This window comes from Ixodes scapularis, unplaced genomic scaffold, assembly GCF_016920785.2.
Source record: "Ixodes scapularis isolate PalLabHiFi unplaced genomic scaffold, ASM1692078v2 PGA_scaffold1__304_contigs__length_218370807, whole genome shotgun sequence".
Classification (NCBI taxonomy): Eukaryota; Metazoa; Arthropoda; class Arachnida; order Ixodida; family Ixodidae; genus Ixodes; species Ixodes scapularis.
The window spans coordinates 123,239,002-123,257,732 of NW_024609846.1; the positions used below are offsets into that span (position 1 = coordinate 123,239,002).

General features: G+C 45.1%; 1 protein-coding gene across 1 annotated transcript; it reads left to right on the plus strand.

The window, feature by feature from the left end:
- Positions 1–373: 373 nt before the first annotated feature.
- Positions 374–14,872, plus strand: LOC115311542 (protein FAM151B). Its single transcript, XM_029970221.4, has 2 exons — positions 374–840; positions 13,989–14,872. Exons 1-2 carry the CDS (start codon positions 493–495, stop codon positions 14,856–14,858), a joined length of 1,218 nt encoding a protein of 405 aa, XP_029826081.3. The 5' UTR covers positions 374–492; the 3' UTR covers positions 14,859–14,872.
- The last annotated feature ends 3,859 nt before the right edge of the window (positions 14,873–18,731 follow it).

Genomic DNA, 18,731 nt, shown 5'->3' on the forward strand with positions numbered 1-18,731 from the left:
GAATGGAATCTTTCCAGTGTCTCTTCGACTAGGTCCCAATCTTTCGCGCCATTTTGTAATAGAAAGGCAACAAGCCCTAACGACGTAAAAAGAAAAGGTTGTCATTCCTCTCGAGACGTATATAAGGAAATATCGTCCGACCAATAAAGAGCAAGAACAGCTAGCAACGAAAACAACAAACCTAGAGGGGACAGCGGTCGCCGATGGAAACTTGACTCCTGACCTTGACGACGATTAGTGGCGAACATGAGACCCAACTGGCGAGCTACAGCCCCCTCCCCCCACCCCTTTCCTCCTCTCCTCCCCCGACGCCAAAGGAAAAGAACACCGCAGAAGACGAAAGTCAAAACAAAAAGCCACAAGAAACACTCTCCCGCTGAAGTGTCTGCGCGCCGACGAGCGTATGGTTATTCTGTCTGGGGTACACTCGCTATAAAAAGAACGGCACGCAGAGCCCAGTCGAATCAAGCGACTGCAGCTTTGGAGGGAACAATGGCCGCCTCCTTTTGGGTCATTGCATCGCTCGTGCATTGCATCGTCGTGTCCGCCGAGGTGACACCGGACGTGTCTTCTGTCCGCTGGAACAGGGCGACGCACAGCCGCGCGCTGCTCCAGGATGCACTGCAGAGGGACTCGGCGCCCTTCGTGGAGGCGGACGTGGTCTTGGTGGACGGATCGGCCGTGCTCCCGCGTCCCGTCAACGAAAACTGGACAGTGAGCCTGAGCGAGCTCCTGTACAGGGTGAGCGCGACGCCCATGAACGTCACGCTCAAGCTGAACTTGAAGAGCACCGAGGTCTTGGAGGTGGCCAAGAGGAACCTCCTCGAAGCCCATCTGCAGGTTTGTGCCTTCCTTTCGTTGTGTTCATGGGGGGAAAAAAAGGTTGCAGTAAAGAGTGACATTAATGACGTCACATATGCGAGGCTTTTATTCACGTCACGTCATTTTCTGTGGTCGCAAAGAAATGGCCTCCATATTAATGAAACCAAAGAAAAACATTTTATTCAAATCCTTCAGTAAACGCGTAAATATAAATGAAACTCTCCATTTTCAATCCATATCGATCGAATTAGTGAAAATGCATAAAACATTTGGAATTATATTTTCAGAAAACTTGCAATGGGGATAAACACGTAAACCAAGTCGTCAATAAATTATGCAGAATTGTTGGTGTAGTTGCACGTTGTAGAGCCATTCTCCCCGAAAAAAAATAAAACTACAAATATATCATGCGTTATTTTAATCCCAAATAGCTTAGTGCCATCTCGTTTGGGCGTCGCGAGAGGGCTTTTTTGTAGTAATAAAAACAATTATTACTACAAAAAAGAAAAGTTTTGCCTTTGTTCGAAACGTTCATTTTTTCCCACACAGCTAGGGTGACCACCTTCCTGCTAGCAAAATGCGGGACACGCGAGAGGGGGGTGGGGGGGGGGGGGGGGGCGAAATTTATTAACAAAAGCACCACAACCCAGCCTCTGTGAACACATGTAACATCCTGTGCTGGTTATACACGTGCTAATTGTTTCGCAGCAAATAGGCTCAATTAATTTTCACTCCCAGTGATATATTTTTATACCAAATGTGTTATTAAATGTGCCGAAGTTGAAAACATAAAAATCGACTGTAGCAGAACTCAACGCATCAAATGAAAATAAGAAACAGTAAATCTTTTTCGGGTTAATGTTTCCCGTCAACACTTACATTTATCAACATGGTCCTGCACAAATTTTAAACATTATAATTTTTTTTGACCGTTGCGAGTTGCAGGCTTTTTGCCTTGTATGGCTGCCTTCACTAAAACAAAAATCCACAACAGCCCTTCGCACTGACACAGCGATTTCAAAATAAGCGCAATATTTTATATTGAAACTTTTGGCGAACAATTTTTTTTAGAATATTTTGCCACCGAGGGGTGAGGCACAACGGAGCATGCGCGTCGCGTCTACTGCAAGAACGACGGTTGCTTCCCGCAATGCTTGGATAGAAAATGGTGTACCATTGCGATTCACACGATTACCAGCGACCTCCGCGCTTCCCCGTGCACCGTTTGTTCGGCCGCGCCACGAGTTGCAGAGTGACTTTTACTACAGTATGAAATGCGGGACATTTTGAACATTAGAGAATTTCTTGCGGGACGCGGGACACGAGCCCTCAATGCGGGACAGTCCCGCGGGTCGCAGGACTGTCCCGCACTGAGGGTTCGCATTGAGGGACCCTACACACATCTCTATTTTCACGATACAAAATCGTAAATAGACATCGATTTTATTAGTACATTTTGACTCGGTCATTTCGTTTTTCTTCCCCTGAATGTATTATTTTTTCTAAAAGAAACATCAGGATTGGTCAAGAACGTGCCTGCCATCAGCACCCACTACTCTGAGGAATGAAAAGTGTTTCCGTTTCGTAAGAAGTACAGTTACCAGTCTTTACAACATAATCTACCATCACTGCTCAACAAGTATAATGCAGATGACGTGGACATTTATAAAATAAACCCTAAATCATTGTGCTTATTTGTGTATAGAATTTATATTTAGACCTCTTAAACCTACCTCTTTTATGTACGTATTTTACTAGTTGCCTGTTGCTATATAATCTTTGCAGTTATTTTTGTATCCCCGTAGCTGTCTGCCAAAGTGCACGGTGCCTGGGCCTCGTCAAGTCAATATGTGTTGACTTTTTATTAGTGGCTCCGGCGTCTGCAACCTGCAGATGCGAAGATAATTATATATATATATATTATTATTATTATTATTATTATTATTATTTTCACCAGCTATTGTGACGAGAAGTAATTTGTTTCTCACAGCAACAGCAAGTAGGAATGACTCAGAATAACCGCCAGCACGGTTCGATTATGTCACGTGCAAGATATGTCTGCGCGAACCATGCACGAATATTTTAACGCGATAGCGTTAAGCCGGAATCATACTTTTATACATTAGGAAGGTAACAAAGAAATCGGACAGGTTTTTCTTAGGCTCCTGATATTAGGCCTAGCACCTAATACACCCCGTCTCGATAGTCTAGGGGGCCGGTTGTCAAAAGACAATGATGCCGGCAGGTTCGACCCCAGCGAAACCCTTGCTAGTCATGACACCGGTCATTGAGCTGCCCACTGCATTCCATTTCGGTGAGCCAAGCCACTTCTTCACCAGAGAGCTCAGCACCGACTGTTGAGCAGACTCTACGAACTTTACTTTCGAGCACTTCGAAAAAGAGTCTCGTAGACATTTTCAAAAGCAATTTAGGAGAGACGCACAACATCGTCCTTGTTGCCGGAAAGCAGCCAAAGAAATCGAAAGCCAAAAAGACCAACGAGAAGGTGTCGACCGTTCCTACACGCACGCCTGCAGGCGCTACGTCAGATACTCCTCCGCCAAGTCAGCCCCACGACATGACGGGGGAAAGGAGCTGCAGCTACGGGAGCGGAAGCGCCTTTGGGTCACCGTAACACACACAAAAAAAGGCAGACGGGCACGGGGGAACCCGAATGCACAAGCAATAACGTGGGGTGTCGCCAAGCCCCAAAAGCGTCGGCAACTCAAGTATAAGATCCGCCTTACAAGATCGCGTACTTCGATCGCGCCGCATTCCAAGACTCAAAGTGCTTCTATAAACAGCACACAAGCACCAACGACATACACCACGTACCTAATAGGAAAGGCCAATTCCATCTCGGTCAGGATTGACTCGGAGGCGTTGGCGGCCGTCCTAGAGAAGATCGTCGAGGTCGACATCGAGGGCAATAGAGTATCCCTTCAAATCTTTCGCACTTACGGCGCAACCTATTGCAAGAAGGTAATTTACGACATTCACACCCTACAAGAAGATCTCCAAGACGAAGTACTCAACCTTGAACTGGAATCGGAGAAGGTGCACGTGGTTGCCGCCCGACGTCTAGGCTAGACCAACACGGCAATGCTAACCTTTGACGGAGACAAGTCGCCGCGATCCGTCTTGTACGGAGGCGGTACATGCGCGCCGCGGGTGTTCCCGTATACCATGCCAAAAGCAGTGACCGGCTTATGGTTAAATAGTATGCCGCATCCAGGCCTCGACTATTAGCCACCGATGCATTCCTACACTGAATTGAGCTCTTATACATCATACAAAAGACAGCCTGCAGACCAATAGACCGATTTCACCTGCCAGTTTGACTACTCCACCGCCACCGCAAATGCATCGAGGGAACTTTAGTCTTTCTGCACGTGCGACAACCCCGCTAGAGCTGGTTCGCGTGTGGAGCACTAGACGGCACGAGCCCTCTCATGCACGGCCATCTTCATAAACCCCCCCTATCCTGGTACAGTGTTTTAGAGGGGGTTGTAGTGGCAAGAGCGGCGGCCGCTTTGTGAAGATTTTGCGCGTAGACGACACCATGGCGCTGCTGTTCTGTGCCTTAGGAGCGCGCCCCCGTCAGCCCCATCATCAGTGCTGTTCGGCGCGTACTACTGTGGTTTGACTGGAGCTTTTCGCGGTGCGAAACAACTGCTAATGTTCTTCTGTAGTAAATTGTAGTTCTGCCTTTGGACTAATGCCTCTAGAGTGTGTGCTATCCTCTACTTGAAATATTCGCGTGTTTTGAGGGAGATTATTTAATTAATATCGACTCCCCCTCCAGTACTGACACATCGTTTAGCAACGCTATCACTTGTGCTGCAGGCTTAATAGCTGCGAAAGAAGTTCTACGGTGCTACATATTGGAGGAGCGTACCGCGTCACCCTCGTCGTCTTCTTCGTTCATCGCACACGTGCCATTAATAATCCTAAGGCACAGAACTCCAGCGCCACTCGCAGTATCTACGTCGACCGTCTTCACGCGCTTCATTGTAAGCGGGCGCCGCTCTTGCCACTACATCCTCTAGAACACTGTAATCCTGGGAAAAGTGGCGCCATTCATTGTAGAAATGCTCGAGGCATGTGCCGCGCGCCACTTCTGGGAAATTCATGGCGTCTGAAATCTAGCTCAGTGCTGCGCTGTGCCGCCATGATCTTCCCAAAGGCGCGTGCCTCGTGCATCGACGAACCTTGCGCTACTTTTGAAACATGAAGGTGCTTTACATCTGCCTCCTGTGAACTAAAGTTCTGGTGGCGTCACGCATGCGCCAAACGGTTAGTAAGATCGGTCTACTCGAACGCGAGTCACAGCGAGATCCGTGTTTTGAAGGCCGCATGGCAATGAGTTCAAAGAGAAAACTTGGCACGCGGCATTCGAACAAAGGATATTGCGGTGACTCGTGTTTAGAGATTGTCTTTTGCAGAAAGTATCGTAAGGGGTGCAGTCTCGGGTTAATTCCCCCAGTCTCAGGTTAATTCAACATGGCCTTTTGTTGGGTGAATGAGTGGTGTGACCCCGGCTTTAAGGAGCTCGTGTCGCGCCGGCCTCGGTGGCATGGCAGAATATCCGACGTCGGTGGCGTGACGCGAAGATCTTGATTGGTCGATAGGGTCATGACGTCACAGCCACGTGACCTTGCGCGGGAATTTCAAACAACCCACAACGCTCACGTGAACGTGGCGACACGCGTGGAATGAAAGTGATTAAAAAACATGCCACGTCATGCAAATTAAAGGTCGTCGCATGTACTAAACGATACATGCGGCGACCTTTATAAAGTAATTCAAATGCCTTAAAAAATTAAAGGAATTTAGGCTGGATTCGAACTCACGGCCCCTTGCGTTCGAGCCAGACACGCTACTGACTATACTTCGTCTCAGCTTCGGTCCGAGCGCGGCCGATGTTATGAGCCAAAGGGCCAATCAAACAGCGCAAAAAGAGCACCGTCATGGTGTGGTCTCCGCGCTTGAAAGGACTAGACGGCGGAGGAGCGCGCACAGAGAGACGGCGAATACCAGCTGGTCCTATCAACTGCAGACTGCACGCCATGACGTTGCGCCTCTTTCGCTGTTTGATTGGCCCTTCGGCTCATAACATCGGCCGTGCTCGGACCGAAGCTAAAACGAAGTATAGACTTTTTTTTTTTTCACGCTATTGATTAGATTACGCAAAGCACGCCTTCACGGCGATTGAGAAGGATTATATTCTCCCATTCTTTCTTGTGCACCGGCGGGTCCCCCCATGTCAAATTGCCCTCCGAGAAGGGGGAGGGGGGGGGGGGGGGGGAATGGCCGCCCCCGTCGCCCCCCCCCCCCCCCCCCCCTTGGATCCGTCACTGAGTTGACGTCGCGACCGCTTGCGCCATCTCTTGTCTCCCGTGCGAAACGGCACCGTGTTGTTTGAAGACCGGTGGCTTCGCTGCGTTTCCATAGCCTTTTTCTTTCTTTACTTTTTCCTCGGGTAAATTCGCTGTTCGCAAATTTTACAAAAAAAAAAAAAAAAAGCACCATCTGCGGGCAACGCTGCACAAAGTCGTAGCCCGATAGGTTAAGAAACCGAATTTTCCGGCCGATTTAAAGAGCCTGGCCTCCCCTTGAATCACCCTGTAGTTTTAAATGATTATTTCACAAAGTCTCAGGGTCACTCCTAAAGTTATGAGTCATTCCATTCATCATGTTATAGTAGACGCCTACCGCGCATTTACGTTTTTCCATCTGTTACAGTGCATTATCACATCGTGCTGCACTCTGCAAGCTTGGCTAAATTGCTTTAGAAATGTAATTTAGTTACATTTGCAGCTTTTGTTCTCGAGGTGGCACATTAAATAAAAGTTTACTACTTTATACGTTTTTCATTGCTACTCATTGCACATTGTTTTGCGTTCGTCGCATAATATGCCTTGGTTTTGCAAAACCAAGGCATATTATGCCTTGGTTTTGCAAAACATAAAAAGGAACGCTTTACAGATCTAGGTTACCTCGAAATAAAGCGTGTTACCGTTAGTGTTACAGATAAATGATCGTTACTTTTACAGTACTTTTAATATGTGAATTAAAACATTTTGATGCTTTTGACGTTACAGGTATGCATCAGTGCCATATTTTAAGAAACATTATGTCCTTACAAAACTTAACATAATTACCTTATGTTTTGCGATTCCACCCAAATATTCGCGCAAAAAAAACGCAAAACATACAAAAAAAACTGGAAGAATTCTTATAACTTCGCGCACAGAAACACGAGAAACATTCAAAGCGTAATTTTGTTTATGTCTTGGGACGATAATGTAACGAGCAGGGTTGTAAAGTACCTAGGTACAAGTAACTAGAAATTAGTATCTAGGTACTTTTGTTGTACCTGAGGTACAAATCTAGGTACTTTAATTTTTCGGTGTCTGTATCTGTATCTTAGGTACATTTTCCAGTATCTTGTAACTAAGTGAAGTTACTTTTACAGGTACTTTTTTATTCATTTCATCAAAATGATAGAAAATATGAATCTCTAAGTATTAACACACTACCATGTGCCGTGATAAACGTTGAGTTGGGTACGACCTGGGAGGCACTGACTTGATCGAACGACGTTGTAGCGAACGAAGCCCCGGCCATGATTTTTCATCGAACGACGCTTTAGCGAATGGCGGTGTCCATTTGAGCGAACGTTGGATTAGCGATGCCGTTCAAGCGACACCAATTTATCGAATCGCTTCGGAAATACGTTTACGGAAAATAGCGACTTGCTTCCTTCATCTCAAACCAATATCGACTTCATTGCGTGTTTGAAGCTCCTCTGACAGCTATACAAGAGAAGAGATAACTTGAAAGTTGTGCACAGTTTCTGTTGCCTGTATCCTGTCCTGATGGTGGCTCTCTTCTGTCATAAATACAACCTAAAATATAATTGAAAAATAATTATTATTCCAACCATAAAGAAATGTAACATCGCGGATATAATACAGTTTCCAGTCAATAAATCGGACTCAAATTTGGCGGTTATCAAAACTAAAAAAGTTCCGAAAAAAAAACAACTTATTTTTCTTCAGACTAGCAAAAAAAAAAAAAAAAAAAAAAAAAAAGACGAGGAAGCTTGAAGCCTTTTGCTCGATGTCGCAAAGGTTAGGTGCATATGCTCTCGACTCATGCGTTTCTTCATGCGGCCGACGTATTCTGGGCCCTTCGACGTCAGCACCGGCTTATGTGAATATGGTATTCCTTATTTCTCGCATTGACACCAATAAAGCACTTTTATCGACTCGTTTTCGTGTTTATCCTTAGTATAAACAGCTTTACTTCCAGTATATATTCACGAATTCGGAGAAAATAAAGTAAGTATCTTTAAAGTAACTACCTGTACCTAGGTACGTAACTAGGTGCTTTTTCGTATGAGTAACTGTAACTGTATCTTAGGTACATTTCTGAAGTAACTTTTACAACCCTGGTAACGAGTAACGTAACTACGTTACCCATTCATCGAAATAAGTAGCGTGAGTTCGTTACCTGTTTCTGTTTTGAAAAATCTAACGAGCATGTTTCTAGGTTACGGAAACAAGTGACCCGTTACCGGCAACGCCGTTACTGGTAACGCGTTACCTGCAACACTCGAATCGCTGTCAGATAGCTCAGGCGACATCGTTTTCCTATGCCGTGGACATTTTTTTAGATATTTCTGGAAGACAGATATATTTTTTCTGCGATTACAAATAAAGGTTAAGATGACTGGCAACCATGACTTTAAGTGCCCATACTGCCTGGCGACAGTTAGAAAAATGCAGAGGGGGAGCGAATTGGCTTAGAAGGGCGGGGGGAGGAATCATAATTTCGGTTTCTAGGATAGGTGGCGCAAGCTACCGCCCGTTATAAAGGGCACAACCATTAGCATCCATCCATCCATCCAATGGCTTTCGTGCCGTTGCCTCTAGGTCGGACACAACTCGTTGATCGAACAAGTAGGGATCTTGGTCTCTTGGTAGTCTTGATTGGGAAGACCGTCGCCACTCCGTCCTTGTCGCTTGCGAACATCCTGTGTGCAGCGTATTGATCTGAATCACGCGAAGAAGAGCTTTACGTGCCATTTCCTGCTCAGCCCAGCGAGGCATGTGGATTGTTCGAATCGTCGAATCACAAAACGCAAATATCAGACGCCGTCTCTTTCGTTCGACGTGCAACGACACAACGCACACGCAAACAGAAAGTAGCGGTTTTGTGTATTGAATATAGCTTCAATTATCGCGACTTTCAGCTTTTGCTTAAAACCATCTGCTCAATAACGGTGCCAATAATTTTGCCGGAGACATCGACACTTTTCCAAGATGGCAGTGGACGACAACACGACTGCACCAAAAAATATTCGGTAGGGAGCAATTTCTCGAACGTTGTGGTGACTGTGCCAAACGATTTTATTGCCGCTGCATTAATACAACCGTCAAAGCATGTGACAAGCCCATAGCAAGCGGAAAAATCTAATATAGATGCCAAACGCTTCCCCCTCCCCTTCCTCCCTCTTCCCTAGATGTCGGCGCCAAAGAACCGGTGCAGGTATCCAACGCTAATAACGAAAGCAATCTACTAAGGCTTGTCTAATCACAGCCCGCAAAAGTGAGCAAGCTAACAACGATGGTGGTGTCTCAAGGGCGAGTAATTGCTGCGCTATATATATAAGATCGAAGTGACGAATTACGAGCCGAATCGTGCAAGAAGTCGTGAGTCAACTCCGTGCTGCGCTCGAAAAACCCGCATGCATGCCCCCAGAAAAACCGAAAGCAGCGTTTCTACCCCACCCCTTAACCGCTCTGCAAAAATCTTCAGAAACGGGCAAGTCAATCACTACTAACCACATGATGACAGCAAATGGAGCGAGGACACCTTTGATCCCCAAAACTGCTGCAACTCACGAGAAAAGAAGCCCCCACCGACATCGGCGAAGGTACGAGAGACGACGCAAACGACGGTTACACCGTAGTTAGACGAAAACAAAGTATCATGAGATCCGGTAAATGCAAGTCGTCTACCATTTCAAGTATCCCCAGTCACGAAAAGCTTTTTTTGTGACTTGTCTTCATCCGGACGCGTCAACTGAAAACGTGTGGGAGCTGCTGGCTTCAAATATTGAAGCTACCTGTTTCATACTGCATTCCCGAATCGTGGTTGCGGGACGATATTTCAAGTGAAGAATATTTTCCGACCCAGCACTTAGTCTATCGAGGCGATTGAGATTACAAGGCGTGCAACCAAATACATGGAGGCGGGGTGCTCATAGCGATCCGAAACGATTTTGAAAAATTTCGCAGGCCTGACATGAAAACGTGCAAAGAACTTTTGTAAGGAAATCAATGTGCACGGACACCGTGACATTCTTCTGGGAAACCACTATTTCCCTCCGCGATGTACGTATTTCATTTTCAGTTCTTGTATTCACCAACCGTCCAACATGATAGACTTTTCAAAGTACTGTGTTTATAGTACGGGTGATTTTGACCTGCCTGATGGGAATCGAAACACTAGTATCTTACACTCCTGCAATTCGAAAGTGAGCAGGAAAGTGACTGATTTATCTAAACTCTTAAAACACTTAAAATTATTTTTTTTTTAAACCTTATCAACTGGAAAGGCAACTTGTAAGATCTGTTCCTTACAAGTGATAGCGAGTGTAGCCTCTAAGAAGCTCGGGCTCCTCTTGTTCCTGTGGACACTTGGCATGTTCCATTCGAGGTAGATTTGAATATAGTCGATAAGCATAGTACCGCGTGTCCACGACCGACTGCTTTTGCTTAATCGAAAGGAAGTTACATGGGCCTTTTCAAATTTCTTGCAAATACAGACTGTTCAGCCATTGCATCATGCGAAGAGGACGTAGACCAACGAGTACAAATACTTACAGATACTGTGTCACTGTGACGATGTTTATGGCGGTTTACAAAAGTTGTGTGTCTGATCGCTGTTCGGCCCTGGTTTTCGCATGAATTGGAACATACCATGTGGGGAAAGTTACGCTATCGCAGACGTCACAAACAGACCAATAATCCGTTGTGGAACGAAAAGTTTAAATCCGAGCGAACTTTGACAAAGCGCCTTTATCGCTGCAATCACGAAAACGACACTCAAAATAATAAATTAAGCCTAAAAAAAACTTTTAAAGGTATTTTTGAAAAAGTTTCAAAAACAAAATAAAGAAAAGCGCAAAAAAAAAATAACACTAACAAGTGGTTTTTACCACATCAAGAATCTGAGAGACATCTGTCAAGCGTTTGCAGATTTATTTATCCCTTTTGTGTTTGTTTTGGCAGCAAATATGCCTTCAAGTTACACGCTACAGGACCGAAAAACGAATGCTTTTCAATTCCTGAGCTCTGTAATGACAATGTTTTGGCGGCGATTCGGGCGTTACCGACAGAAAGATCGGCTGGAGTTGACGGTATTCCTTCCTTTCTATTTCAAGGGTACGGCGACTGGTTGTCTCCGATCTCGGTCTTGATTTTCAATCGGTCCCTGAAAATGAGGTTGTTTCCGACTTCATAGAAGTTTTCCCTCGTTGTTCCCCTCTTCAAAGCTGGTTCACGAAATTCCGTCAGTAATTATATATCATCCAATTTCACTCATTTGTTCGTCCGCTAAGCTAATCGAAAAAAAAAATGCATTGTCATCTGATAAAGTTTTTTCTCGCGGCGAATGAGCCTGCAACAGTATGGATTTATACCTAATCGTTCCGTAAAAACAAATTTTATCACGTTTACAAAATGTGTGGGTTCCAAGATAAGGTGCAAGCAGAAGGCTGACACAATCTACTTTGCTTTAAAAAAAAATGAAAAGCTTACTTGGTTAGCCGTTCTCTCCTGGTTAAACAAAAGTTGCAACCTACGGTCTGTCTTCATCGCGTCGCAACTGATTCAAAAACCATCTGCGAAGGATGAAATCCCGTTACATACGGTGACGTTTACTCAACTGCGTAACTTTCTACATGGGGCATCCCCCAGTCTGATTGCTTATCCCCTTTGCTTTTCAAAATATTTGTGAACGATATTAGCGCATATGCAATTGTCATTCAGAAATATTACAATTTTCCGATGATGTTGAACTTTTTCGGACTATTAAGGATTTATCTGCCTGCCAAAATTGCAGCAAGGCATTAAGGCTTTGGCAGAATGGTGCAATAATAACAACTTGGTTCTCAGCCCGGCTGAAACCAAACAAATATATTTGTTGATGAAAAATTTCCAACTCACTTTTGAGTACTCTCTGAACGAATGCTGAATTGGGCGCGTTTCACTTGTACGAGATGTGAGAGTTTTCTTAGATAGTGAATTGAAATTTCCCGACCACGTGACATATTTGAGCACTACATGTTACCGCACGTTGGGCGCGATCACCAGAATCGATCGCTCAGCTTGCCTGAATTAAATTTCTCGGGCGTGTTATAGAATTCGTTGAATAAAACAAACAAAATTGGAATTGAAAATATATTAAGGTTTGTTCGACTGATTTTAGATCGTTATTTTAATAAGCTTATCTATTTCAGTCATGAGCGATTATTGAAACTTTTAAACTCGCATTACCTTTCCGAAATTAATGCAGGCACGGTTTTTCTCCTTTTAGCATATATGTCTCCACGGTTTCATTAATCGCCCAAAACTAACCTCTTTTGTTTCCATGACTGTACCTAACAGCACTCTTCGCTTTCATCGTGCATTCGGTTGCTTAGAGTCAAAAACAATAACGCCCTTGGAACGTCTCCAGTGTGCGTTTAATACGTCGGCTGTGATGAACAAGCTTGAGGTACATATATTTTTGCGGGAAAATATTACCATTCGATTTCTATCCAAAACGCTTTGAATGAATGTTTTTTTTTTTTTTATCCAGTACTGTTATGTAGAAATACGCTGTGTGAACTTTTCTTCTTTCAACTTTTATGTCTCAACAGTTTATACCAGCCGTGTGTAACTGCGAGAACTGTTTTATCGACTACGGTGTGTGCAATTTTCTTTTTCACTCACCATATCTTTTTAACATACTTCGCAAACGCTGTCATTAATGCTCCTATTTTTCGACTACGGTGTGTCCAATCTTTTTCTTCATTTACAATGCCTTTGTATTGTTTCTCTAACAAACGTTCTGCATCAATGCGATATGTATCTGACAATCGGTGCACTCTTCATAAGCTCACGGGCTGTTTAGGAGCATCAAAAAAGTCAAATGAATATATAAACACGCAGGGGCTTTTTTGTGCGAAAGAAATGCTCGGAATGACTCACCACTAAAGGCGAGTCCGTGAACGCGATGGATCAAATAACACATCCTCGACGAGCCCTAATAAATGAGACGCCACAAACACTTCTCCGCTAGTCATCCGACGGATTGAATGTTAACTGACGTCGAACAGTTCCTTGTTCGCGCTAGAAGAAACGAATCTCGCGTAAAAGCTGTGCTTTCGTAAGCACTGCAACTGATGATTTTAAGACAGTGTCCCTCGGAAACATCTTGCGTAAAAGTATGACCGCCATTTGACAGTCTTCGGTATAGTGAAATAGAGTAATAGACTGCTAGATTTACTACTTCGATAAAAAACTGACGTGTAAACCGTGAATACAAATGTCACCTCGATGCACAATATAAGCACTTTTAAAGCAAAATAGTAATTTTCAGCACAATCTACCTTAAAAACATCTCGTTTCAGCCAGTGGCGTAGCTAAGAAGGGGAAAGCTCTTCTTCTCCCCCCCCCCCCTTTTCCCCCTACACACACACACACACTTTTCCAATCCAAGAAAAGACATCCGCAAGTCTACGCACCCCAAGTCATAGCATTCCAACCACATCAGCGCCACGCCTCTCCCTGAAAAAAAAAAAAAAAAAAAAAAAAAGAAATTCTGGCTACGTTATGGTTTCCGCCGTACGTTTTCTGAAACAAAAACAGGGCAAAAAACATTAATTGCATTAATTTGCAAAAGAAAAGGTTTAGTCCTTGAAAAGCAAAACATCAATTTACCCCAAACCGGACTCCAGAAATGTACTTCGAAGTCAACTTTTTGGTAAAGTTCTAGTGAAAATACTGAAGCCGATACTGTTGGAGTATACTTCCCAACACGTTGAGTGTGCAACTTTTTATGAGGTGCGCTTCTGCCGCTATATCTTTATTCTTGCATCTCTCACGCAGAATCTTAAAGGCCTGTGGTTTCACGCTGACATACTCCCGGCCACGGGCGGCGAGGCGCCAGTGAACGCATCCTACTACCTGCACCAGTTCGCGTCATCCTTCCCCCAAGCCGTCGTCTCCGTCGGATGGACGACGTACCCGGAGACTTTCTACACGTGGGAAGTCGTCGACCGGATGACCCGACTCCTACTCTGTGGACCTCACCTCCCAGCGAGGGTTTCCATCGCTGCACGAGCCTCGATGCTTCCAAACTCCGTTGCTCAGGTGTCGTGGATGCTGGACGTCATCCCGCAAGCCAGCTTGTCCATCTGGGCTCAAGACAACGACCCAAGGGTCACGGACACCCTGATTCAGCTCCGCAAGGCGCTGCCTTGGTCCGTTGTCTACTACGATCTCTCCGAAGAACAAAGAGCGGAGTTTGAACGGGCCAAGGAGAACGTCGCGTACGAACCCCAACGAACGGGACACCCGGTCTGGGACCTGCCCGGAGTCGTGGCGTGTGAGCAGCGGCCTCTGGCAGGGCGCAGGTCAGTCATCCTGAAGGAGCAGGGAGGTTCCATCAGACTGCCGGCGGCCTGGAAGCACTTTCGTGCCAGGATTGACACCAGCAGGTCCAAGACCATTTCCCTCCATATGGGGTCCAACAGCCTGACGCTGAATGGTGACTGCTTCTATGTCATTGCCAGAAACACGGCGACAGCCGTGATAGTTTCCGCCTGGCAGTGCGTTGGTTACCACACGAACCTGACGATGTTGTCCGCGAGCGAACCGTCGGCTACCCGCGAATGGCCGATCGTGCCAGGCCCGATGTCCCTCCGGTTTCAGACACCAACCGATACTGCTGTGTATTTGGTTTACGTAAATGAATGATATTGTTAAGTATACTTGGTTTCTTTTCTTCGGTTGTTCTAAGGACTTGACCAGTTACCGGACACAAGGACGCTTCACTAAGTTCAAAATTGCGCTTGGTTTCAAGCGTAACGACCACGAAGAAGTTTTCGAATATATAGGAAGTAAAACTACACTGCGGTGCATGTTGAGGTGCCAGCAAAGAGTATGTATCTATAAACGACACGAGACTCGCCATTCACACTAATCTTGAGGACTGTCCGCAGAAAGACGACAAACGTCGAACCCGGAAATGCCCAAAATTCAGCGACAGAATATGGCGTTTCAACAGTTTCCGCGACCTGCGTCTAGGTAAGGCTATCACACTCTGATGGCGTCAACTTAGCAATTGGGTCCAAGCTCGACGCCGAGCGTCTTTCGACGCACTAACTAGACACAAGGCCCAGCAGATAGCTGACGCAGCACTCGTGTCTGTGTCTGCGCTCGACCTCACTGTGTCCACGACGGAATGCTAGTGCACGGGCTCTGATTATTCTATACGGAGCACAAGGTCGTCTGCTTCTTTTGCAGGAATTGTGGGGATGTCAGAACGCCGAGCTCTGATGGGCTCTAATTTCAGAACAGTGGATAGATCTCAAAACACGCTGCTTTAAAATTGCCCGCTATCCTTCAGTCAGAGCCGATCAGAGCTCCGCGTTCGGATGTCATCACAACCCCTGCAAAAGCAGACGAACTTGCGCTCCGCATAGACCATTGCAGCGCTTATCACACAGGCGAAAAATGCTGAGTCACTGGTTCGTGGCGTCTCGTATTTCGTGAAAGAGAGCTACTGCGCACGCTCAGAACGTCTTCGACAGACCAGTAGAGGATGGCAGCGCGCAGAAGGCGTATTTCGGAAAGGTCTCTAGGCGGTGTTGACCCGCTCCGGCACCCGCCACGTACATTGTTTGCTCGAGTAAAAGACGCACCGCTTATGAACCATAGAAACGGGTCTACTTTCCCGCGGAGCACAGATACAGTCAATCATCGCCTAACGTAGCGAATGACGAGGTCGAGAAAACTATTCCCCGCGATGATTGTGGTCTGCGTAGATAGCGTTCTCCAGATCATTCATGTTGGGCTCGTTCTATCAATCGCGATGATTGGATATCTGTGAACGCGCAGACTTGGGTCATAAACAGTGCGTTTGTTACTCGATGTAAAACGGCCCCAGTTGATGTTTATCATTCGTTTACAAGGTCCACTTATATGTAGTAGAAAGCAACTGCGAACCGGATTTTAAAGCCAGTATTTCTGCAAGTCCGGAAAGCTGGAACAGTTCGTGCAGCAAGTGAGGTATTACGGGTGATAGTGAGCATTGTACAATCGTAAGTACTGGTTCCTATGGCAACAAGCTTGCCTCTTTTCTTCAAGAGCAAATACCTGTTATGGGACAGAGAGAGAGAGAAAGAGAGAGAAATATATACGGTATTTTCTTTTCAAGATTTAACAGAATTGTTTTAATATGTGGTGAAAGCTACTCTAAGGCGGTCTTGTTGTCCATAAAATAGTAATGCGTACTTTTTTATGGACAGTTTACACCTAGTCATTTGATTGAAGCCATCTCGATTCTGAATACAAAGGGCATCGTTTTCCAATGACCTACTGCCACTGTGCTTTTGCGTTATCGATTCAACCGTTATGTTACAAGACAACCTTCGTTGTCTGAAACAGTAAACACGCAGTAAGATCACCCAGCGCCACACATGACACCGCTCACTTTTGCGTACTCTCGTCTCCTCGAAACTTTCGCAGCCTTTATAGAAGCGTCCAGAGTCCTCTCTCCTGCTTGTTTTCTTGTTGAGACATCGGGGAGGCTTGTGAAGCGGTGCAGTTAATGCGAAGACACTTCGTTTGGCAAGTGGCGTCAACGGGGAGCCTCGACTTTTATTTCCTCTGCACGAGGACTCATGCAGCCCAGGCGAAATATAACGCAAGGAGCTCGCGCTCGTGGCAGCCATTGTGCAGGAATTAATACACAACTTCCAACAGACGGCACATTTTTAAAAGGGTTCATAGTTTATAATACTCATTGCAAACATCTTAAATACATTTCAGAAACTAACTAGGACATGCGGAGAGGAACGGGACATCTTGGACCTGAGGTTCAGTAGTGACAAGTCTAAAGTAATATTGTTTAACAGAAAAAAAAAAAAAAGTGGGGGATTTTTGAAATTGAGGTATTCTAATGAACCACGCTGGCAGCGATCTTTACCTTTGAAGTCATAGAATACATGAAAAGCATTATAGGGAACTGGTGAGGGAGTTGGTGTGCCACGTGACGTATATTTTCCCGCTAAATTTAGCGGGGAAACCGGACTGGTGTCTAGGTCACACGACCTTAATTTTCCCGCTAAGTTACGCAGGTAACTGAATTTGATGCTCTGGCCACAACACGTGAATTTTCCAGCTAAATCTAGCGGGGAGACTGAGTTGCCGTATAGGTCACGTGCTGTCAATTTTCCCAAGGTGTTATAAGTTACGTTACGTCAGGTGACATCACGTGACGCCACTTTCCCTGCGCAATAAAAGGCACGGAGGGATTCTATACAGTCCCCTCTGTTCCTATTTCGACGCTATTGCGAGTGACGCCCGCCCCTGTCACTGGTTACCGTTAAGCACTTCAAAACCCTGATGTCAATCATATATTCCTTTGCATTTTAGACGCTGTTGAGGTTGCCTTCTGCAAAAGGTTTCAAAAGCATATATTTCTTTGCGATCACATTTATATTATGTGGAAATCGCAAAGATTGAGAAATGATGAACATTTTATTAAACGTGTATATAATTATTATTTATTATTAATTATATACACGTTTAATAACATATTAATTATTAAGACTCGCCTTATTACTATTGCTGATTCTGCGCTGTAACCGGCCCGGAAATGTATACGGAAGAATAAAAACATAAAAAACATAGTTTACTCAATTGTCAACTTGCAAGAAGCTGCTGGAAAAAACAAAAATCGCTGAAAACGCTATTTCTACTATTTGTTTCTCATCCGGTTTTTGCGTGGCAGTAAGAAGCTTTTTCAGATCATTCCTATACTTCCGATATTGATATGCGATAGGAGTACTTTACATGATGAAAAGTGTCGGTTCTATTCGACTATGCAAACTTCTCTTCAAACTCCTCTCAAGAATAAGCTCACGCTTCCACCCATCACGAATTAGGAAATCTCTATCTTAGCACGTGTACTCTTGGGGTGGAGAAAAAGGATGAGTTGGGAAGTAATCCTGCGGCAACACACCTCGGAAAGACACTGAACAGAAGCGTCTGGACTCTGAAGCTGTCTCGGTAATTCCGAATCCCGCCAGAAAATGCGCGCGTGCGTAGTAGAGATGAAATCACGTAACAATTTAAATTTAAAAAAAAAAATCTTACCATATTCAATCGTAGCATTTTGCTTTGTATGTCCACCATGCACTCGTGTTCTCTGAAAGAGCAACAGAGATCAGCAACCGGGCTCATGGACGGGCCCAAGAAACATTTTGCGGCAAGGAGCGTTTGCACGCGTGCGATCCTTTGATTCGCGACGTTCGCCGACAGAACGAAGACTAAAAGAAATCATAAAAGGAACGGAAAGACACAGATTGGTCAGTGTATGTCGGTCTTTTTTTTTAATTTATTTTAGCGGTTACTGGTGCCTTGCCCGAAAAGCACACCCTTTGCCCTTCTTCGTTTTCGGGACGCCATCGGCTACCATCGGCGCTATATTCCCATTAGGATCCGCAAAGTCCCAGCGGCGGCCCGACATCGTGTGCTACTTAAACAACCCCTTTCTTTTTTTTTCTCTCTCTCTCTCTCTTTTTATCCACGTGAAACGTGTTTTGCTTTGTCTAGAAAAGTCTA